Consider the following 23,644-nt stretch of genomic DNA (forward strand, 5'->3'; position numbering starts at 1 on the left):
CGTTCTACATGATCTTCGTCGTAAGAAATAGTGTCATCCGCCCGTTTCGATATCATTACGTGCTAGGTAAACAATAGTTTTCAGTTTTTATCTCAGGACGAACGATACTCGTCTTTCTTCTCTTTCCCGTGAATGTTCATTTATCAAACGACTAACCATTCGAACTCGTTCCCCCGTTGATGAATCGTGGACACGCGTGATGCGACGCTAATGAACAAATTCAGAGGTTCCTACCAAACGGATGACGCGTCCATTCCCTCCCATCTCTTCGACGCCATCTTCCCCCGGTAATTACTGTTTGGATACGACAGTACAGAACACCGAGTGTATCACCTCTAATGCTTCGCTTACACGCTATTATGTACAGTTCTGTTTTTTTCTTTTCTTTTTGTCACGAATTATCGGCACACGCCGTAATCCGCGGTACCCAAAACAAGAAGACCGCCGAAGTACCATTTTGCACCCGACGCAACCATGAAAGACGAAAGTGCTCGACGGAACCGGTCGATCGGTTTACGCGCATGAGAGACAGAGCGGAACAGTGAAAAACAGTTAAAGAGAAATAGAAAGAGAGAAGAAAGCACGGCGACGCGACGTGCGGGATCGAGAATGAAAGTAGAAGAAAGAGGAGACACGTTCTATATGTTATCCGAATATACGCTGTACAAAAGATATTTGTCATTATTATTATTACTATTTGCTTTGTCTTCTAACCAGTTATGCGAACGAAGAATCGCGCGGATTCCTCCTGTCGTGCGACGATCCATCCCCGTAACATATACTCTCTCTCTCTCTCTCCCTCGCCGCTGTCTTTATTGTAAATACCGATAAACCTGCTCCTCGATGTGTTTCACCGTTTGTAAAAGTTGGACATACGTCAAATAACGGTATAAACTCCTTTTCATCCGTCACGAGTTACGAAATATATTTATATTACACATATAAATATTAAATATACTATATATTATGCGCATTATATAATATATATTATATGTAATACGTGTATATGTATAATATACATAAAAATTCGAATAGATGGTATCGATCGATTTAACTACGGCGAAGGCCAATGGAAGAAAGGTATCGGTCTCGTTATTATATTTCGTAGCGTTGTACGCTGCACAGTATCCTACGATGATTAATGCTAAGAGCAAGTGAATACAAAAAATCGGTTTGGTATTTTATGCGCGTGATATTACCGTAAAACGAAAAACGTCGAATTGAAACGATGATTATATATATGTACAAAAGAGAGTAACGAGAATGACCCACGCTGGTGGCACGACAATTAGAAGTACTAACATCACTGATGATTTCCGTGTAAATCACTATTTATCTTAAAAAATAAAAAAAAAAAGAAGAAGAAGAAATTAGTTTAGATTATTCGTTACTTAAATACTGAGTAATTCTATATTCACTTTTCATTCATTCACACGACGGCCACAATATAATATTCATATAATTTCAGTTTATACTTGTAGTCTGGTGATATACATATGTTAGCAATGTATGGAAATGACAACAGGGACGGGATCGAAATGCTGACAATAATTTACTGAGAAACCAAGGAGGAAACGTTTCCACAGAAATACGTATACGTAACTATATGTATAGAGCCGATTCATTCCATTGGCTCCGCACGGCATTTTTCACATTGTCGCATACATTACACATATATACTGATCAAAGAAAAATTATTTAATTGCATTGTATTTACATTATCGAGATATAAAAATACTAACAAGAAACATACTTATAGACAAGGTCCTCCAAACGATTCGCCTCTTTAGAAATAAACTAATTCATAATCAAGTTTGGTAGTAATATTGTCCCTATCTTTATTGTTGTTTTACATGATCTTCGACTTTTTCTTTTTTTGTTTAATTCACTCTGGATAAAACAGAACGTCCGCTAAGGACGTCTTACGCTTACGAATTTCCTTAACGCTATTCATTAACCTTTATATCTCTATCCTAAATTCTTTGCTACCTGGAAGATTTCCATTGCTCACTGCACAGGCCTTTGCTGTGGGACAATATAAAAACAAATGTTTCTCTTTATTCTTTGTTACTCGGTACAGCTATCATATACACTGGTCACAGTGACAGCGATGCATTTATAAAAACATGCGACTTCACGCAACATTTATATCACCGCTGAACCTAATCTCTAAAGATGAGCCATAGAAAACACGCGATGCAGTCCATACATCTCACATTCATTAACAAATCTATTAGTGACTACGATTCTTTTTCTTTTTCTCCTTTGTTTTCTTTTCTTTTTTTTTCGTTTGTTTGTTTGTTTTTTGTATGAAAAACAAGTTTAAATGCATTAATGTCATAGTACGACGAACACAATTGGAGATTCTTCCGAAACTGTTCCGACTATTCCGTAATCGATAGCAATGTGTAGAAGTCGTTATAGAAATACATGGTGTATAGGTTCAGCGAGGAATTTTCTTGCTACACACCCGCTGCTGGTGATCGCTGCATTTCACGCTGGCAGAAAATGTTTCAGTGTGTATAAGCCATTTGTCCACCTCAATCTTAAGGAGACTTTTCATAAAAATAATAATACTTGACGTATTTGTCGTCGCAACGTTTCACGTTCTATGCTGCATAAACGTCTTTGCAACATACAACCGCCGTACACTGGTATGCGTGTACATACAGTAAGAATATTCAGTATGCACAGATATACAGAGTGATAAAAAAAACTATAATTAGGATAGATAGTATTTACCAAGCGAGTGAACACAATTAAACAAGGTTAATCGGTTGAGCCAAGACTATGAAATGTTCATTTGTTTCTCAAGTGAAGCCTAATAAATATATAATTATGGTACGCATCTATAAAGTGTAAAGGATGCAGATAATGACAGAAAATAGATTGTTTTCCTAACGCGCTAGAGCATGAGAATTGTATATGCCTTCCGTTTTGACCGAAACGAAAACTGTTTACAACTCCGAAAATCTTTCTAATCATTTGGTGCGTACTACCTACGCTAAACGTTTGGAATACTTTTCTTTTTTTATCACCCTGGATTATATCGTAGTCTAGAAATATAATAAATTTTGTAAATGTATCGTACGTGTTTATGTGCACAATCTCACTAGCACTGTTACAGCCCGAGTATGTGTCGTACATACAAATCTGTGGTTTCTCTAGACAGTCATGTGGAAGAATAGTAGAGCGGTAACTTGCCAAACAAGTAGACTTCGCATTGTTTAGCTATTTTAGCACTCGATCTCTCAAGTTGCTTTCTTTTAATCTTATCGGAGTATTCAGTACGTGATTTTCCGCCATGATATTGAATAACCTTCCGAACCGCCAATTCGACGATTGAGCTTCAGCTTCTTATAAAGGCAGTTACTCTATTCCAATAACCAAATAACTCATGTAACTTGATCTCGGGACAACGTTACGCAAGCACATCGTCGCTTTTGCTTCGCGACGCGTATCATGTCTTTCAAATATGTTCTAATTCAGAATTTTTTCTTATAGTATTGAAACTGAATTGTAGACTTTTTCCTGGTTTGGACTGAGCATGAGAGTTCTTAACATTCGAAATGTCTTTATCCTTATCACTAGAAATATTGGAAAATAATGAAATTAATGGTTTTCTTCGACTCTGTGGGAACATATACTCGAAAACTTTGTCAACAATGTTCCTTCGACTCTTACTATATGGATTCTTTCATTCTTAGACGAAGAAACACAGTGGCGGACGAAAGGAGGTTTTAAATTGGCATCTTCACGTCAGTATTAACAGTAACACTCATACTTAAACACTCACTTATCCTGGGATGTCTTCTCATTATAGTTTTCTGCTGATAAGACTGGTTTTGCTTTTGGTATGTAAACACTCCATTTTGTGCGACGCGCGCAGCGGACAAACGTTTAAAATCTTTAGATACGTAGATGAGTAAAAATGCTAGAAAATCTATAAATACTAAGTAGCTAGTAGTTAGAAATGTAAAAACGAATTAACATTTATATAAAACTCGAAATAGGTATGACGCACTAAAAAAAAGAAAACTTCAGAAGAAATGATAAGATAACAATTCATGAACAAGGAAAGAGATTTCTTCTGAATTACTTTCGATATAAAAGAAAATTTTAAGTTTAACAATGTACATAAAAGAATGGTGAAAAGAAAATTAAAAATAAAATTTTAAAAATTATATAATTCGAGAAATAATTATTCGCACAAACATTGTAAAAACGTCTGCTGTTTGTGAAACAATAAGATGACAACTTATAAAAAAAGATATACATATAATCACAGAAATTGGTATTTAAACTTACTTTTGTCCTAATTTCTTCACATAGTTTAGTGTTTTAAATGAAACATTTACTTTCCTGTACCTATGTATGATTTTCATGTTTTTATTATGTCGTACGATGTACATATTTATGAAAGTCACTGCTGTTGTAAAATATAGTCCTTTTTTGTTTTGTAAAATTATGGTACGCATTCGTATCGCTTATTTTTTAAACTTTCCTTTGCCACCACTGTGTCCGTTTCTTTATGACCTGATCAATGTAATTTCATCGATAATTGTGACGCACAGGTGTACCGTCTAATATTGTTTTATTATATCCTGCACTATTGTTCTTATTCTGCGCTGCTTTAATTACTATTTTTCGCTTTTCATTTTTATCATCTTGTCGATTGTTTTTCCTTGAATTACTATCTATACTTGAGTCGTCTTGTCGATTATTTTTTCTTGAATTACTATCTATACTTGAGTCATCATCCTTGGAATATTTCTTTCTTATTGAAGAGAGTTTCTTCTGTAAGCAGAAGTATACATCGTCTATAGAGGCAGAGGATGATTCTTCGTCACAAAGAAGAACAGGTGTCTTCTCCCCTGTGGGAGGCGATTGCAAGACAAGTTTTTCAGTCTGTGAGCTTGTTGAAATGGAACTGAATGTGTTTGAATTATTAGGAGTATTGCGCCCCTGACTATCCACATGCATATGTCCTCCCTGCCCCCCCTGACTCTGGGAGAGGCTTAGCCGCCGTCAGTTTACCAATTCTACACTTACAAATTGCTTCAGTCGTTCCACGTATTGTTCAAATAGATCCACATTATTGTGACCAGCACCCTAGAAACATAATGTATGTTAATGTTAAGATTCTAATTTATGTTTTCAAATTAACACATAGACATGCATACCGGAACCCATAACGGTTCTACAGCTCTTGGACATCTTTCGTACATAGCCACACCGTGACTGAAACTTATCACTTCATCTTCTGTTCCATGGATAACCAATACTGGAGATGTAACTTTGGGTATTTTATCTATACTGTAAAAGATATTTTATATTTTATTTGTACATACATACGCAAAAGAATGTAGTTTTAATAGCATATGTGTGTAATCAAATCAACGATGATCTAGTTTCACTGACAATAAGACGATCAATTTAATAATATATAATACTATTAAATCAAATTTATTACTTTATTACTTGTGAATCAAGTATTTTTGCATGAAACAGATGCACAGTTCTCAAATGTATAAACCAAACAAACTTAAAAGACTATATATAGATATTGGATACTAAAGTGCAAGCGTAACACCTGCTAACAAAGAGTACAACGATGGATTGTGTAATTTAAAGGTTTCCATGATAAGTATTCAATGTAACTTTTATTGCTTCTTGTAGCATAATTCGAAAACCATGGGTATACTACGAAAAAAAAAAACTTTTGCGTCTGAAATGTTAGAACACATTTCCGTGAGTTTGCTAAATTAGACCTCACATTCATATTCAGTATAGAAAGTATACTAACGGAAATCGGCGAACCATGCAAAACGCAAATCGAAAAGCTGTTAAAAAGTCCGGTTATTTCGGGATTGTTCAAAGAATAATTTTTACCGTTTGCTTGTATGTCATTTATATTAAAAATAAAATTCAGTTGAAATGTTAATACAAATATAAATTTGTTTTTGTGTAATAACTTTGTTTATCTTATTTAATAGAAAAAAGTATTAGAGATCGGAACAATACAAGAGAAGTATACAGTGAAAATGTAAACCGTTGAGAATTCGATTGCAACAATGTCCACGATTATGCGAAGGTGTCTACGCAAATCACGTGTGCGAGCGCATGCATGAACGATCGCGCATTCAGCCGACTAGAATTTAAACGGCGATTCCCGGAAATCGGATTTCAAAATTTTACTCGATTATAGGGTACAATATATCTACAAGCCACCATATCCGATTATAAAATGATACCAAATTTCTATTTGTTTTTGCGTGGTCGGCTCTTTTGTTCGATTTTAAACCGTCGTTTGTATCTCGTCTACTGCGTAAATAAATTATCTAAAGACAACGCTAAATATTTCAACCGGTTTATATATATATATATATGTATATTTGAGAAACAGAGGTTAATGAAATATCTAACCCTTCTGTTGCATATTAAATATCGTCGTTCCACATTACTTCATTTCTTCGTAGGTCAGCATATTTGAAATAGAGACATCACTCTGACCGAAGAAATCTACAGAGAAAGTATAAAGAAGACAATACAAAGATAAAGACGAAAGGCAAATGCATTTTATGATAACAAGCGGAACGTCGCTGATAAATGTAAACTGCATCGCAAGATTATTTTTGTATGATTCAAATACGTTCGTTCGTACGTTCGAGCAAGATCACCTCTAACAGAAAACTGGAAGAAAAACGTCTCAGACCGGCGAAAATATTTGGCGTCGAGCATAAACTCGGCGACAGTGTCATGCGCGTGAACCTCAACTGTGCAAATGACAGCACAGAAGAGATAAACGAATTATAAATTGCTTATCGTTAACGGAGTAAACAGAGTATACGGTGTATACGTATCGGATAGGAATTTTGACCTACCTGGGGAAGACATCAAAGAACCACGTTCTTCTTGTTTTAGGAAAAGCGACTCGCATTCCCGACATCAGAGGTGCATGCAGAACAACTGCACCAACCTCGTATCGGGAGGCTAGATCGACCGTAGGTACGGTCCCGATACTTTGTCCATACAGGATAATGTTTTCCGGGCTAATGCCATAACGTGTTCGAAGAGCATGCCACGCAGCGTCTATATCGGCGTAAAGGTTTTTCTCGGATGGTTTACCACCGGAGATCCCGTACCCCGAGTAATCATAGCTGAATATGTTACAATTTATTCTGAGGCCAAGTCCCAAATAAAAACTACACAACTGTCCAAGATCGGCGGCATTCCCATGGGAGAATAATATAGTAAACCGTGCATTAGACGAGCACCGTATAAACATACAGGCTATTCGGTTGCCTCGTGACGTTCTTGCATAGAAACCTTCTACCGACTCTTTCGTCTCCTCTGTGTATTGCCATTCGGCTCTTTCGGACAGAGAAATGGCAAACTTGGAACCTTCGTCCTCGATAAATGCATAAGTAGGTTCAGGCGGTAGAAACGCTAGTTTCGCAGCGATTCTGGACGGGCAAGGTGGGCAGCAAAACAAGCAACACAATTCACTAAAACTAAACCCGTTCATCGTTTCACGGGGGGAGTCACGCACACGCCAAAGCACTGTTTATCACGTTTCCTCGTCGGGTATCCACATCGAGATCGGAGCTTTATATTAAAAGTAGTCCCACACACTGTACTTCTCGCGCTTACTAATTCAATCACAATGCCATTTATTATCGCACTCTTGCAAGAACCTCTCACGATGATTCAGCTATGACGGCTCGCAAGACGGACAATTTCTCCCCCTCCTTCTTTCTCTCTTCCTCGCACAATGCCCCCACCCACTAAACGTTGCGCACTTTCATTGTATTCAGGTAAAATGGGTTGCGGGGACAAGGGTAGGAGATTGCGGCGCTACTTTGCTGTGTTGCTCTTTTCCTCGCTATTGGTGAAAGTTTTAAAAACAACCTAATGACACAATATGTAACGAAAAATGGTCGTGTGTTCAAGCATCGCTTTCAGGATATTACCAACATTCTAATCATCGGCGCGATGCTTATCAACGATACATAGGTGTACGCCTTACGATGGTGACTATATAGGTGTCTCAAAAATGTTGTACTTCCTTGAAAGAGGTGATTCCAAAAAACATTTAAAATAACCTTTTACGTTGAAAAAATGGTCTCTCCGGCTTCGTTAAGGAGTTATTAACGAAAAACGCGGACCAATTGGAGCGTAGCTTGGGTGGACGGATTTCGACTTTGCCAATGCCAGTGCCAACGTTCGCCGTTACTATGCTCTGATTGGTCCGCGTTTTATGTTAATAACTACATATCGAAGCCGCGAAGAACATTTTCGCAAAGGAAAAAATTATTTCAAATGACCTCAGGGATAACCCATTTCAAGGAAGTCCAACATGTTTGGGACACCCTGTATATCTAGTAATTCCTTGAAAGACATCTACCAGAGAGGAAATGAGAGTGCTCACACTCTGGATTTTAGTGTCCCCGGAATAGTGCTGCCCCCTAGTCTAATTTTTAGCCTGGATCAGAATCTGCATCATCTTTTTAGCCTGGAACAGAATCATCTGCTCCTGAAAATATGTAAATAGCGCCACTAGACCGTAGCGGCAAGACGCTCAAACTGTAAGCCAAACGTTACCGACATCGGTGCCACCAGCGCCACCTGGCGGTGGAAACCCGAACACTAATCGGCTACAAGCTTGGGCGTTTTGCCACTACAAGGTAATGGCGCTGTTTACAGATTTTGTTGGAAGATGTACGTGGCGCCGCCCAGCGGCAGAATCCTGAACACTAATCGGCTACAAGCTTGGGCGTTTTGCCACTACGAGGTAATGGCGCTGTTTGCAGATTTTGCCGGACTTTATGTGTGGCGCCACCCAGCGGAAAAATCCTGAACACTAACCTGCATCATCTTTTTAGCCTGGACCAGAACTTGCATCATCTTTTTAGCCTGTATTAGAACCTGTATCATCTTTTAGGCTGGATCAAAGCCTACATAGAAGAGCCTCTTTTAACATAGAAGTAGCATCCACTCTGGCATTATTTGGAATCCGCTGCTAATGATGCAGATTCTGATCCAGGCTAAAAATTAGATTAGGGGGCAGCACTATACCGGGGACACTAAAATCCCGGGCGTGAGCACTCTCATTTCCTCTCTGGCTCTAAAACCCTCTATATAGTGGTGAACATGCCGCAAATTACTACACCCGTGAACACGTGTTACAAATAGATAGCAGAACTGAAACAATAATCCAAATGGGGTACCTAAAAATTCGTTTTCTACAGTTCTCATCGTCAGTTTGTTTTTGATACGTCGTATTGTGACACAATAATACTTGAGATAGCAATAATACATCGTACGAGTTTATGTTTTTTTTACGTGGAAAGTAATTCTAATCTACTACATAAATCTAACAATAAGATGGAAATAGAAAAATCTTCATAAGCACTTAAAAGTTATCCGCATTTTCTGTTTTCGTTTCTCGATACGCTATTTATTTGTCAGTTGGCGCTTCAGAAGTTAATCTGTAGAGCGAAAGTAGAACGATTTCACCTGCTTTTATAGGGGGTAAAATTCAACCTTTCAAATAACGTTATGAGATGTTATTCGCTGTGTGCTCACCTCACTAGCGCCACGCGAATTCTTTCCATGACCATACTGTAGACATCAACGTTTCGTGGAAAATCGATTAAATCCAGGTATATGGTGGAAACTCGACTAGATTCATGTTGTTGCGTGATCGTTGCTGTTCGCTATAAAGTTTTGGCCGATGGCGGCTGTCAACTGGTGTACCTTAATCTCTTGTGGGACGGATTTTTATAAATTTTCATATAATTTCGAGAATTCTTATTAGTAGAAAGCTACTACATATGCACGTATAATTGAATTTTCTATGAGACTGTGAAATTAACATATACTTGTATGGCATCCGGCAAAGAAACAATGGGGTAAGTGAACGTGGTAATACTCCGCACCGCCTTTTAAGGGTGTGTAATATATGTACACACGAGGCACACTTTCCACGTCGCATATGAGTACTATAAATTATCCTTAATTATTCTCTTATTGAATGCTGTCGATTACTATAAAATAGGTCAATTCCATTGCGTTCACTAATGAGCTCTACTATCTTTTCCTGTCTATTTATGATCTTATCTCCGACATCATCGGAGATACGCGTTTAGGTGGGTGCGTACAAGGGAAGAGAGTCTGGACCAGAATGTTTTTCTTTTCTTTTATCTATATATAACCACACATTAGAACAGTAAAAGCGGGATAAGCTAGTACCGCGGGAGATGTGTTTATTCTAGTTGTTTACTCGTGCATTATTTGGTATATTTTTAGATTTGTATAATAAAAAATTTATTCCGTAAAAGATTAAACTGCCCATGATATTACACTTTTTTTTCCTCCAAAAGCTTAATTTTCTATTTATGTCATTGTGTTATTTTAAAATGTACGAACATCATTTTTCTTTTTCTTTTTTTTTTCGTATTATTATTTTCAAAGCATTGTTCACTGTCACATTATTATTATTACATGTCATTTTTTTCAGACAGGCCGCATAAGTGATTTCACACTTTAGTAGAAGAACAAATATCTTGCATTTTTATCGCAGTTGTTTTCTTTTAAAATAAAGAATTTATGAACTATTGAAATTTCTTGTTACTTTTAAATAATGTATATAAATTGTACATATGCTGCACGTGTAGTAAAATTAAATATTTATTTTCCTTAAACAATATGAGACAAAGTTGCCTGTTCATATTATTTCTTTTAATTTCCTGCAGATATCATTGCAATGTGATTTTGTTAATTTTAAGGCATGCATATACATCTAAGATTTATTAATGTACCTAATTTTGTTATGTTTTTGTAGAACATATAGAATAAACTATGTGAAAAGACAAACTTCAAAATATTTGTTATTAAACTCCTATAGTTTTGGTTTTTAGTATGAGGCATAAGTAGATATGCATGTATTAGTGGAAGAGATATATTTAAATACCTATATTACTTTTAATAAATTGCAGTAAACAACCTATTTTCACGTGCAAAGCGCACGTGTTTCATATCGATCCCAAGACAAAACGATCTTGGGTATCTGCCTCCACAGCAGCAGTGTCTGTTTCATTTTTTTATGACTCGACCAGAAGTCTGTACAGAATAATTTCTGTTGAAGGAACAAAGGTAACTAAAAATCATTTGAACGTTTAAGAGACGCGAACTTTTATTGTTTGAAAAATTATTTATATTTACTTGTTTAACTTTTAGGCAGTAATAAATAGTACTATTACTCCAAATATGACCTTCACGAAAACGTCGCAAAAATTTGGCCAGTGGTCAGATGTTAGAGCTAATACCGTATACGGTCTTGGCTTTTCATCTGAGGAAGAATTAGGAAAGGTTTGTGAAATATGTCTTTAGTTAACGTACAGCCATGTGTACACCACAATCTCAGAGACAATATCATTCATTTGGCAGTTTATAGAGAAGTTTCATGAAGTGAAGGAGGCCACTAAATTAGCTAATGCTAAGTTACAATCAAACAGCTCCTCTGTTACTCCTGCTACTAGTGCAAATGTTAGCCCGATTACGTCGCGATCGGGTATGCCATCATCAGAACAAGATCTTATAGATCCACCAAATTCATCAATGATTAATTCCAATGTATCCACTTCGAATAACCCAAACCCAAATGCTAATATGATTTCTACTCAAAACAATGTGTCTTTGGTAAGCAGCAGTCCCTTACCTGGTAATTGTCAGAATAAAATGGATGAGGAATTAAAAAATGCAGTCCACTCGAGATCACAAAGTGTTTCTCAGCAAAGTACAGAGAGTCCGCAGCATCAAGGCAAACAAGCACAAATGAATACTGCGCAAGGTGCACAATCAACTGAAATGCAACTTAAATATGAGAATGATAGGCTGAAATTTGCATTGACACAAAGTTCTGCTAATGCTAAGAAATGGGAGGTATGATATATTTTTATAAGAACGTAAACATTGCTAGGAACCATTATTTTATAACCGTCAATTGTTGAAACTCAAATTTGATTACAGGTTGAATTAACTACTTTGAAAACGAACAACGCAAGATTAACAAGTGCACTACAAGAGTCTACAGCGAATGTTGACGAGTGGAAAAGACAATTACAGCTATACAAAGAAGAGAATGCTAGAATTAAAGCTAAATACGCGGACTTAGAAGCTGGAAAGATTGCAGAAGGCAATAGCGAAGCACTGAGGCTGAGAGTAGAAGCATTAGAAAGTGAACTTAGAACGCGAAATGAAGAAATCAAAGCTCTTACTATGGCTACAAAGAATAAAGATTTTTTAGTATGTATATAAATTTAAAACTTGAGTTTGCTGTGTAGTAACATTGAATTACACTTGAAAAGTATGGAGAAATAAGTTTTACGTACAATGTTTATTTATTATAGTACTCATTGAAAATGTATCTCTTCTAGGCATTACAGAAAGAAAATGCGGAGCTTCGTGAAATGTTGAGGGTTGTCCATGAACAATTGGAGCTTGCATTAAGTGCAAATAAAGTTCAGAAGCAAAATTTGGATACGTTAAATGCAAGATTAGCTGGATATATACAAGATTTGGTAACTGTACATCGAGAAATCACAAACACATTGCAAACTTAAGTTTGCAGATAGTAAATCTGAGAATATTCTTCTTGGAAGTTTTGTATTTATGATATAAGTGAAGTATACAAATGGACGGTGTAGATTAATACAAAGGGAAAGGTTCCAAAAAAAACATACATACTAAAAAAATAGTCTTTACAAGGCAAATTACAAGGACACTATCTTCAATGATAAATATAAATTGCATCATTCTAAACTATTTATTCTATGTTAAGACAGTGTTTGACGTTATATTTCATAAACTTCTTTCGTGCCATACTCACATTCTCGTTGTACATATGAATACTTTTTTTTAACATTGTTTTATATATATATTTTTTATTTATATACTCTTGCACGTACAAAGAACTTCATTTCATGTATTAATATAAATACAGAAAATGTTTTTACTTCTGCACAGATAAGAATAAGGATTTTCTTTGAAAACTATAGATCTATACATCACAAATATAATGTTGAAAGAAATTAAGTAATTATTTAAATAATATTTAATGTATTTTTTTTTAAATACATTATAGTAGATTTTTATTTACGTCTCGATCGAGATCTATACTTGACTTTATATGACAAATTATGTTTAAATGTGTACCAAATAAATTATAATTGCACTTCTATTGCAGTAATCATTAGTAATATTATTTCACTTATTACTACTGATCTTTGACTCATTACTATGCTACAACTTTTACTACACTATTACAACTATGATTATCATTATTAATGCTATTATAACTACCTCCACTATTACTGCTGCACTACTACTTGCTGTTATTATTACTCATAGTATCATCGTTAGTCCTACTTCTATAACTGTTACTACTGTTACAGTTAATCAGGTTGTCATTACATGCGTAGAACTTTTATGATATTTAGAAACATAAAACATATCAAAAATGTCACAAGATTTAGTGTGATACATGTCTCTTAATGTTTTTTTGGAACTTAGCCCCTTGAAATCAACAATAAATTCAGTTACCCATGAACACAATTAAAAAGAAAATGAATGCACAATTAACATTAGTAACGTTTAGTGATACTCTATTATGTAGTATAAACTATTTAATTCAGCTGTACATTGTATCCATATTGTTCTATCATATATTATTTACCTTTATCAATAGTCTAAGAATATATATGAAATTGAAGAGTCTGGCATGAGCTGTACAGTATCGTTGATACCTACCGCAAAGTATGGCATGAAAAACAATATATGATATAGTTCATTTACAGTGGGTAACTTAGTGGTTCCAATTTAAAGGATTATCGAATGTTTCACTATTGTGTAAAAGATGTTTTTAATGTGCAAAATGTTTTTTTACTTCTTTTATGATAACCATGATATACACATTGACTTATTGTTGAAAAAAAAAAAATAAATCTAATGTTTTCCAATGTAAGTGATTTGTTATTCGCTTGTCACTAAGTTTTAAAGCATTTTATAGCATTCAAGCCAGATATTCTTCAATATGTTATATTTGCATAGTATAAGTTCGCTAGGAAACCTTTTGCCCAAGGACTCTGACCGATTTTCAAAAAGATGTCAAGGTGATATTTCTTGTAACAATAAATTCTAGTAGTGAAAGAAGTGCAAAATACTAAGAACAGCACTTTTTATTGTACTGACAGTATGTATGTATGTACGTAAAAAATGAAGAAAAATGTTGCAGAGTTAAATTTTAAATTTGAGGAATTGGAAACAAAAGCCTCGCTTGCCACATGTAATCATAATAAAACATTTTCAGATGGCTTTCCTGTTTTCACTTATCATTTATGTTACTACACCTATGTTTTGTATAGGTAAATATATAAAATATATTTATTTCAATAGCTTTAGTTTCATATATTTCTGTTGTGTATTTATACTCTTAATTTGGAATCAAGTTATATATTTGATGTTTCATACATATTTTTAAAATTAATTAATTGTATGTATAATGTATACATGAAATATATATATACTTGCAATATTGTACAATAATGATCAGTACATGTTTATAATGTCAATAAATAGAATAAATATGTGAACACGAATTCATTATAACTTACAAATACATACACAGGAAACAAAATACTTTAGGAAACTGATTTAAAACAACAATTAAACGAATCAAAAAGATGCAATTGTCTTATTGTTCAGTAAATATTATCAATGCTTTCGATTATTGTTTAAACATGACTATCACATTTATTCGCAAGGAAGATTCATACCCCTTTTTCTTTGTTTTGAAAGGTGTAGTTTTGGAAGAATTTTTTCAAAGAATTTAAAACTACTTTTACCGTAAAAGTGTGAAAAACATAAAAAAGAATCTCCCGCCTTATGGTCGTATGAACCTTATATATATATATAAGGTATACCATCTATAGTGTGTCGTAGCAGAACACGACGCACACTGTAGCGAGGTTCTTCCGTAGTCTATATCAATAACGCGAAACAGAAACACAACATCGTAACGTGCGGTGAAATTTTGTGTTAATAAATATTATATAGAATGAAAAATTTATATTTTGACACTTGTGACTATTGAGCGTTAGTGACCATACTGTATTATTGTTAATACAAACGTGCCACGATATAAGACTAGCATTGTGCATCTGAAGTTTTAAAACTGAGTTATTCATTTCTTAAAAACTCATTTTAGGGAAAGAGTTCTTTAATTCTTGCTTACTATTACGTTGTAAAAGCAAGCGGTAAGTTTACATTAAGAATTAACAGTAAGACTGAACAAATAAATGTACAGTAGAAGATGTTAAATTTTAACATAACCGAACTGGCAGGGTCGAAATTCCACTGTGTAGTTATATTCTTATGCAGTGTTATTTGGAAGCATTTTTAAGTTTCTATGCAAATGATCTAACACAATATACATTTGTATATTCTATTAGATATTTAATGATACATTTTTTGTGCAGTATATGTGTATTTTTCTAATAAAATCAGTGTTCTGTTTGTAAAATCTCCTGTATAACCTTGTAATTATTTTCTCTGTTACTTATCAGATTTAAGAATTAATTGGAGTACGTGAAATTTGATTTACCTTATAGGAACTTTCATGCTATTATAATAATATGGATAAATGGTAAACTAGCTTATTAAACATTATAGGTAAAGATGGTCGTACTTAGTAATTTTCTTGCGCCACAAGAGGGAATACGTCATGAAGAGCAAAATACTACTGTGTATATTAATGACACAGAAGTAGGAAAGGGAACTCTGTACATTACAGAAAGGTAACGATTGAATTAAAGTAAATTTATATTTCATAGTAGTACTAATGTATTTTAATATAATGTTCGCATTGGTAGCTTGTTTTCTTGGGTGAACTATGATACACAACAAGGATTTTCACTTGAATATCCTCATATATCTTTACATGCCATATCAAGAGATCAACAAGTACATCCAAGACAATGTTTATATATTATGGTTAATGCAAAAGTAGACCTTCCAGGTATATTAATACTTCTTTTTAACATTTTTGTATAAATATTTTGAAATAGTATAAAAAGTTGAATAGAATTTACTTAAATGCAGAAATCAAACACTATGCAATATTGTAGTTTTATATCTTATATTTTCAATAATTTTTTAGAAAGCACCATCATTATTTGCTTCATTACGATTGCTTAAATTTTTTTTTGTATAGACGTACCATTACCACCACCTTCTGACAGTGGTTCTGAAAATGAAGATGAGGATACAAATACCCCTATCACAGAAATGCGTTTTGCTCCTGATAACACAAACAATTTAGACGCTATGTTTCAAGCAATGAACCATTGTCAAGCGCTTTATCCTGATCCACAAGATAGTTTTTCAGATGGTAAATAAACTATCTTTGTAAACCAATTATGCATATCATACACATACTAATATATGTACATATACAAATATATTTTAAAGCTGAAGAAGATATTTATGAAGATGCAGAAGAAGACGATTTTGAGAATTATGAAGTTGGTGCTGGCGATGCTCCCTACATTCTACCATTAGGTACTATTAATTTATTTATTAATTGTATAAAGTAGAGTTTGGATATAATATAGTATGAAGAATAGATATTTTTATGTAATGTTGTATTTATTGTAATTTTGTATTGATAGAACAAATAGGGACCAATCACAATGGCACAGAAGCAGACGATGCTATGGATATAGAAGCAGGCCAATTTGAAGATGCAGAGGAAGATCCATAAAGGACAGTGGTGACAAAATGCGTATATGCATTTAGTATTAATTTATAATTACTGGTATCATATATTATTGTAGATATGTGATATTATGGCAGACTGTACTACAGTGCTGTAACAAACATAAACACACCTAACATTTATTTATATTCATTTTGTACACGGGAATAATTTCGTAGATAAAAATAAACAATTGTATATCAACTTTAACGTTTTGCATCTGTTTCTTAAAAAAAAAAAAAAAATAATTAATTTCTTACATTGCTTACAATAAAAACAAAATTGAATGTAAAAAATTATCTCTTAATATCTATTTCGAAATAATATAAATCTATGATGCAGCCTTGAACGTATATTTTTTGTATTTAACATTCGAAAACGAACCGTGATAATATGATTCATTAACATTATTTTTATTATGTCAATATGTAAATTTTTATTGTAAAATTTACATGTTTTCATGAAATGAAATTAGTACGGCAGTTTGGCCAAATAGATTTTGTTTAAATTGGTAATTATTTTTATTTGTACATAGTAATTACGTAACTTACTATGCATGTAATAAGGAGAAACATAGTTGTATTCAAATGTATCAATTGTATAAAAAAAAAAGATATTAACATTGTTGTTCAATAAGTTTTGTTCATTGATATTCTTTAAAATACATATTGACACATACAACAAATTCATGTAGCTCTAATATAGTTGGTAACAACATTTTTTACAATGAAAATCGCGTTGAACTGGGAATCTGTATAAATAACAAATGTGGCTTTCAAATTATAAATAAAAAATCACTAGAGTGTTAGAATCGTATATATAAACGTAGAAGACCATTGTAGTTCATAGTATTGTATAAAATCACGTTTGACTCTATAGTGTGACAAATATTGTTTCCACACCAATCAAATGAATTTATCGAATCTTTTTGGGACCAAAAATGAGATCCGCGTCCGGTGCACCTTTTGGATGATTGTACTTTTGTCGTCGTTCTCTATTTAAATTTACTGTCACTGGTCTTGTACTCTGATTAATTGTTTCTTGGTAATCTTCCTCCTCTTGTCTTTCTGTTATGTTCAATGTTAATCTTTTGACTCGTTCTTTTTCTTCTTTCTGTTCTTGTTCTCGATTTCGAAGATTCATCGCTAATTCGGATGATACAGGAACCGCTAAGTTTTTGTACTGTTGTTTATTACCTTTTCTTAGCATAAGAACAAAGTCAACCGTATTATTGTCAGACGGCCTTTCTTGCAATTGTTCGTACGTTTTCTTAGTAGTTTTTACATGTAAAGGAACTGAAATATCTACCTGTTGTGGTTTTACAGAATCTCGCATTCGGTCTTGTATATTATCTGAAACCATTTTATCTAGGGCGGATAAAAAGTCGTCGTCCTCAGGACAACTTACTCTTCTGGGACCGGCTGGTAACGCTGCATTTAATTCTGTGACATCCATAAGAACTCCGTCTGTACCACCTTCTGAGAGACTTTGATCCCCTTGAGTATTTTCTTGAGTACCCATGGTGTCATATCTTTCCGCATCAGCTGTCCATTCTTCTTCGGACTGTGCTTCGGAGCAATCTTCAGATTCCTCAAAATGTAAATCAGCTACACCTTTTGCATCTCCGCTGCCATTTCCGGATGTTATAGTCACTTCTTCATCTCCCTCGGCAATTACTCCCATATCAGATTCTGCATCAGCACCATCTTCCGCAATAGGATTTCCAAGAGTGGGATATAATGTGTTCCGTAATTCTTCAACAGCACATTGCGCTTCTTTGTAACTTTGAAATAATTGCATTTTAGGCCTCAACATTGTCAGTGTATCGCGATACATATAATCTATACCTACAGGGAATGGATTGTCAGTACTCCAAATCGGATTTGTGTATTTGAACCAATAATAATTTTGAAAGAATATTAGAAAATAATCAAGCTTTTTCTTGCTAGAACCGCCACTAAAATACTGTCCACACGTTCCCAATAATGTACAGACTAATCGAATTCTGAACAAATGGTCTGGGGGATCCAAAACACTTGGTATGTTATGATCCATGCTGACTCCGAAAGTGATTAACAAATATAAAGTTCGGAAAATATCTCCACTTTCTACCATGCGATAATTATACAATTCTCCAAGGTATTTAACCATGGCAATGCGACGTTGATTAAACTTTGGTAGATTAATTTCCATGCATAATCTTATATCTTCTAACACACCATCGACTACATGAGGACCTATAGTTTCATAATGTGCAACAAGTCCTGCTAATAAACTTCCTACACATCGAATATTTAAATATTTAACATTATACGCGGCAGTGAGACATTTAATAGCATAAGAGGATACATTCTCATCTTCCCAATCTAATTTACGCATCCACTTAAGAACCTTATCAGTATTAGTTTTTGAAAGATCTTGGTACAATAATTTTCTTATAAATTCATGAATCGGTGGTCTATCCTTTTTCGAAACACCTCCAGTTGATTCTGGTGGATTTACAAAATAATATGCATTCTCAATTATTGTTACGTAACGTGAATCCAACGCAGTGACTGCTTTCTTGCGCATCATTTGTTCCAAATATACTTTCGTCCTTTGGTGTGAATCCGGAGAACAAAACAAGTACCTTCCACACGTTTCTAATAAGTTACATGCCATTTCGATATGATGATGAGTAAAGTCATGCAACAGGACTTTTAAACAATATAATGCCTCTATCTTTGAATAAAGTTTAAATTTGACAAGTTCGCCAATATATCGGACGACTTTTACTTTCGATTCGATATTAATTTGATCCTTTTTACGTACATGATACTTGAAATCATGTTTCAGCATTAAACACAAGTCATTACCGACATCAGGCATGACGCGGTAAAGAATAGCAGCCAAACGCGAATAAAATGGTAGTAAGTCCAGACGAATTCTAGACACACCAAATAAAGCTTTCACTAATTTTTTTTTGTTGTGTTTCGTATTGAGATTCATTAAGAAGTGAACAGCAGCACTGTCAATCATTTCACGATTAACACAGTTCGGCAAATGAGTTAAGAATGCATCCAACAGTATTTTATTACTAATGTTTGCATTTTGAGGTTCCTCGACTTCTGCTTCCGGTTCATCTACTCTTTCGGTTTCCTCCAGTTCATCCAACGTGATTTCTTCGTCCAAAGTTTCTTCGCTTATTGGCGCATCTTGCTTAGGTACTTCTTTAAAATGCGATCCTGGAAGGAATACTGTTAAATCAGTTAAAACTTCATAAAATCGTCTAGTTTCTTCATCTCCCCACATATCCTCGAGAATGCTATTTTCTTCCCCTTCGCTAATCATTTTTAATGTTTCCTCTGCTTCTGCTTTCATTTCACTATCGACAGGAAGTTCTGGCATGGGTTCATCTAAAGTATCCGAAAAACTTTGTACATTATTGAGCAAGCGTTCATAAGATACTTGAAGACTCTCAAGTTTCTCTTTTCTTTCAGAACTCAGTTCACCTCTAGTTTGTAAGATTTTTCGATTTTGCTTTTCAAAAGCTTGAAGATCTTTATGTTCTTTCAATAAGTGCTTGCATAATGAATTGTAATATTCTCTTAGCAATAATCTGACATTTTGCTGCTTATCGGGCGAAAGTAATTTACTTTTAGGTATTGCTATATTTAATTTTTCTGATATTTCCCTCACTCGTTTGGGTACAAGACCCGCATAATCTTCGCCACAGTGTTTGCAGAAACTTAATATAATACTTGCATTGTTATGCTCTTCTTTATCCATATTAATTAAAACTGTCAATGCTGAACCAAGTAAAGGCAGTCCTTGTTTATGTGTGAAAATCCCTGCATTAACTAATTCAGCATAGAATCTGAGATCCACCCTTAACTTACTTGGGTTGGTAATTTTATCGACAACCTTTAAAGACAAAATTCTTTGCCAATTTTCAAAAAAGTGTGTTGAAAACTCTGCATATGTCTGATGAAGAAAACTGCATACTTTGATGGCAGGTACAACGTCTGTCATTTTTAATTTGGCATCTACTAAAGCAGTAGCAACTTCACTTACATATTTTGTTAAATTTAAATGTATCATATCTTTTAGAACTGTATCTAATTGTATGCTACTAAAATTTTTTAATTTCTTTACAAATGTTGTGTTTCTTTTTAATGTTGAATCCAATTTAGTAAAGTATGTGTCAGATGGTCTATTAGGATTCAAATTTGCTACTCGAATTTCTTCTTTTGTAGCTAGTCGTTGCTCAGTTTCCTTTAGATAATCCGTTAAGTATTGCTTATCTTCTTCAGATACAGCATCCTGTTCGATAGCTGCTTCTGCAGCTTCTGGTGGTGTTTCTTCAACTTCCGACATTATTTCAATCTGTTACACAAAAGAATATGATATGTTTTCATAGTACATCATTGTTTAAAATGACTTTCATCAATATGCACGTTATGCGACTTTTATTCATATTATATTATCGAAATATATCGTACTTTGTAAAGTAACAAGAATTATTACTACACAAATAAGTTTAGACATATTTTCAATTAAACGAATAGCAAGAAAATGTAATGTAATCGAAAAACAATGCTAGCAAAACATTTTTTTATCTAATAAAGAATGCTATTTTTAAATGCATCACATATATGTATTCAAACAAGAAAAAATAAAAATTTCACCTCTTTTTTAATTATTATTATATTTGTTTCACAGAATTCATTAAAATGTCTACTCACTTTCTAGAGTGGAAACGAGGTTATGTTATGGTAGACGACAGCTATAATCTCTTAATGGCACAATATGACTGAACGATTACTTGTATATCGATGGTCTATGTACCTCACTTCAGCGATTCGACACTCACGAAATTAAATGATAGTTCTCTCATGTCTTAATATTTAATATCGGAGTGCCTATCATCTGTTCATCTCACGAATACATTGTAGAGTAAAACAACAACAACAATGGCCACGCATCTAGTCACGTGACACGTATCTCATTGAATTTTTTATGTCGCATAGGAACGCAAGGATTTACCTGTCAGGAAAGCCCCTAACTCAAGAGACTAGATCAGATGTCATATAAGACTTAGCGCCGCCACAGACAAGATATACAGGGTGTATCGTTTATCTGAAAACGGAAATTACAATGGATAATTTAAAAGTAATTTAGAAGTTGTATTTGAACTTATTAAATGTGTAATTTAAAATAAGAACTGAAAAGTGCTGTTTGGAACATTGAAAAGTGCTGTTGGTGCTTTTTTTATTATTATTATTTTGAGTGGAGGGAGGTTTAATGCGTTTAGGTATAACTTCCTGGGGCCATTCGTACCCCGGGAAAGCGTGGGACTCCCCAAGCGATCACTCCTCGTTTCAGAGGAGTGATGCGAGAGCAAGGAACTACCCGCTAAAACTGATCCCTCCACTTGCGCCTCCAGTAACTCTGCTGGTTGTCCTCTTCTCTTCTTTCTTCCCTGCTGGTCTTCTGGCTCTTCTAGGTCCCAAGGATTAGTATACCTGGCCGTAGTGTCCGATGTCCTCTTGTGCCGGACCCTCTCCTTGCAAGCTTTAAGCAAAGCTTTAAGCAAAACAAAACTTCGTGTTGGAATCTATAGAAAACTCAGGCCGTTTTTTCATCCCGACATGGATATGGAAATAAGTGATTCGTCTGATGAATCTATAAATGAAAGCAACCTCTCAACCTCTTCGTACGAGGATTTTGTTAATGCAAGGAATGAAGTTACGGAAGAAGAAGATTCCGAGTTTGATTCGCAGGCAGAGGATCCCGATAAAGAATGGCAGCAAATAAGAGAAAGAAGTCCAGTAATAAATGAGTATTCGAAAGAAGAGGAATTTTTAATTAAAAACACTGACTGCAACGACCCTTTTTCTTTATACAAACTATTCTTCACGGATTATATACTAGAAATGATAGTTGAAGAAACAAATAAATATGCTGTACAATGCATAAATAATTCTTCATCTAATAACGGCAGAGGACACCAAGTAGCCTGGCAGCCTGTTACGATAAGCGAAATGAACACTTTTATTGGCGTATTGCTTATTATGGGTGTAACGCAACTACCAGAAATTAAATTATATTGGTCTAAAAATGACATGTATACGAACATACGCATAAAAAATGCCATGAAACGTGATCGTTTTTTATCCATACTTAAATTTCTACATTTTTCCGACAATACCACAGCTAGAACCGAAGATCGATTGAACAAAATTCGAAATATTGTAGAAGCAATTGTTGATACCTTCAAAAATGCTGTTAAACCTGGCAAAAACATTGTAATTGACGAAAGTATGGTTCCATGGAGAGGACGTCTCGGTTTTCGCCAATATATTCCAGGCAAGCAGCATAAGTATGGCATAAAATTATATAAACTGTGTTTTCCTGAAGGTTACACCTACAATATTGATATTTATGCCAGAAAAAATAGAACGAGAATTCAGAAAACACATTCACATGATGTCGTAATGAGATTACTAAAGGGATTATTATTTAAGGGCCGCATACTATTTATAGATAGCTATCATACAAGTGTCCCTTTGGCTGAAGAACTTTTACAGAAAAAAACTTTTATTTGTGGTACTGTAAAAATAGACAAAACATTTCTACCGCCACAGGCAAAACGAAAACAAAAACGGGGTGACATTATGAGTTTTGAAAATCGTAGCGGAGTTAAATTTTTGAAATGGACTGAGAAGAGACCAGTTTGTATGTTAACCACTTCCAATAATCACAAGTGTACAGCTATTCAAGGAAAAAATTATACACCAAAGCCTGATGCTGTCTTTTTCTATAATAATGCAAAAAAGGATGTTGATT

The 23,644-nt window shown here is 34.4% G+C and overlaps 4 protein-coding genes across 8 annotated transcripts; 2 read left to right on the forward strand and 2 right to left on the reverse strand.

The window, feature by feature from the left end:
- Window positions 1-1,677: 1,677 nt before the first annotated feature.
- Window positions 1,678-7,922, reverse strand: LOC143358386 (alpha/beta hydrolase domain-containing protein 17C). 4 transcript variants are annotated; one of them, XR_013082946.1, is made up of 4 exons: window positions 6,885-7,922; window positions 5,184-5,316; window positions 4,309-5,112; window positions 1,678-3,952 (listed from the first exon to the last, which is right to left on the reverse strand). XR_013082946.1 is itself a non-coding variant. In XM_076795492.1 (3 exons), exons 1-3 carry the CDS (start codon window positions 7,526-7,528, stop codon window positions 5,029-5,031), a joined length of 861 nt encoding a protein of 286 aa, XP_076651607.1. In that variant the 5' UTR covers window positions 7,529-7,922; the 3' UTR covers window positions 1,678-5,028. The 4 variants fall into 4 exon arrangements, 1 of the variants encoding a protein (XP_076651607.1); XR_013082948.1 differs by having other exon boundaries at window positions 1,678-3,587; window positions 3,797-5,112; XR_013082947.1 differs by having other exon boundaries at window positions 1,678-3,587; window positions 3,685-5,112.
- Window positions 7,923-9,648: 1,726 nt separating this feature from the next.
- Homer (homer protein) lies at window positions 9,649-14,026 on the forward strand. Its single transcript, XM_076794843.1, has 6 exons — window positions 9,649-9,914; window positions 11,001-11,157; window positions 11,242-11,373; window positions 11,452-11,946; window positions 12,034-12,309; window positions 12,441-14,026. The coding sequence occupies exons 1-6, from the start codon at window positions 9,889-9,891 to the stop codon at window positions 12,624-12,626; spliced, it is 1,272 nt and encodes a 423-aa protein (XP_076650958.1). The 5' UTR covers window positions 9,649-9,888; the 3' UTR covers window positions 12,627-14,026.
- Window positions 14,027-14,987: 961 nt separating this feature from the next.
- Window positions 14,988-16,957, forward strand: Icln (chloride nucleotide-sensitive channel icln). Its single transcript, XM_076794844.1, has 6 exons — window positions 14,988-15,317; window positions 15,733-15,857; window positions 15,933-16,078; window positions 16,274-16,450; window positions 16,531-16,620; window positions 16,731-16,957. The coding sequence occupies exons 2-6, from the start codon at window positions 15,739-15,741 to the stop codon at window positions 16,820-16,822; spliced, it is 624 nt and encodes a 207-aa protein (XP_076650959.1). The 5' UTR covers window positions 14,988-15,317; window positions 15,733-15,738; the 3' UTR covers window positions 16,823-16,957.
- Window positions 16,958-17,051: 94 nt separating this feature from the next.
- On the reverse strand, window positions 17,052-21,947 carry Upf2 (UPF2 regulator of nonsense mediated mRNA decay). Of its 2 annotated transcripts, none has more exons than XM_076794835.1 (2): window positions 21,644-21,947; window positions 17,052-21,181 (listed from the first exon to the last, which is right to left on the reverse strand). In XM_076794835.1, the coding sequence occupies exon 2, from the start codon at window positions 21,170-21,172 to the stop codon at window positions 17,732-17,734; it is 3,441 nt and encodes a 1,146-aa protein (XP_076650950.1). In that variant the 5' UTR covers window positions 21,173-21,181; window positions 21,644-21,947; the 3' UTR covers window positions 17,052-17,731. The 2 variants fall into 2 exon arrangements, with proteins under 2 accessions (XP_076650950.1, XP_076650949.1); XM_076794834.1 differs by having other exon boundaries at window positions 21,541-21,947.
- Between the last annotated feature and the right edge of the window lie 1,697 nt (window positions 21,948-23,644).

This window comes from Halictus rubicundus, chromosome 10 (assembly GCF_050948215.1).
Source record: "Halictus rubicundus isolate RS-2024b chromosome 10, iyHalRubi1_principal, whole genome shotgun sequence".
In the NCBI taxonomy this organism is placed as follows: Eukaryota; Metazoa; Arthropoda; class Insecta; order Hymenoptera; family Halictidae; genus Halictus; species Halictus rubicundus.

Coding starts and splice junctions, on each gene's coding strand:
- LOC143358386 (XM_076795492.1), bottom strand. CDS start 7,528: ATGAACGGGTTTAGTTTTAGTGAATTGTGTTGCTTGTTTTGCTGCCCA. Junction 5,317..6,884: donor TTCTTTGATGTCTTCCCCAG/GTAGGTCAAAAT, acceptor TATCTTTTACAG/TATAGATAAAATACCCAAAG. Junction 5,113..5,183: donor TAGAACCGTTATGGGTTCCG/GTATGCATGTCT, acceptor TTATGTTTCTAG/GGTGCTGGTCACAATAATGT.
- Homer (XM_076794843.1), top strand. CDS start 9,889: ATGGCATCCGGCAAAGAAACAATGGG. Junction 11,374..11,451: donor CTGAGGAAGAATTAGGAAAG/GTTTGTGAAATA, acceptor TTCATTTGGCAG/TTTATAGAGAAGTTTCATGA. Junction 12,310..12,440: donor CAAAGAATAAAGATTTTTTA/GTATGTATATAA, acceptor TATCTCTTCTAG/GCATTACAGAAAGAAAATGC.
- Icln (XM_076794844.1), top strand. CDS start 15,739: ATGGTCGTACTTAGTAATTTTCTTGCGCCACAAGAGGGAATACGTCAT. Junction 15,858..15,932: donor ACTCTGTACATTACAGAAAG/GTAACGATTGAA, acceptor TCGCATTGGTAG/CTTGTTTTCTTGGGTGAACT. Junction 16,451..16,530: donor ACAAGATAGTTTTTCAGATG/GTAAATAAACTA, acceptor TATATTTTAAAG/CTGAAGAAGATATTTATGAA.
- Upf2 (XM_076794835.1), bottom strand. CDS start 21,172: ATGTCGGAAGTTGAAGAAACACCACCAGAAGCTGCAGAAGCAGCTATC.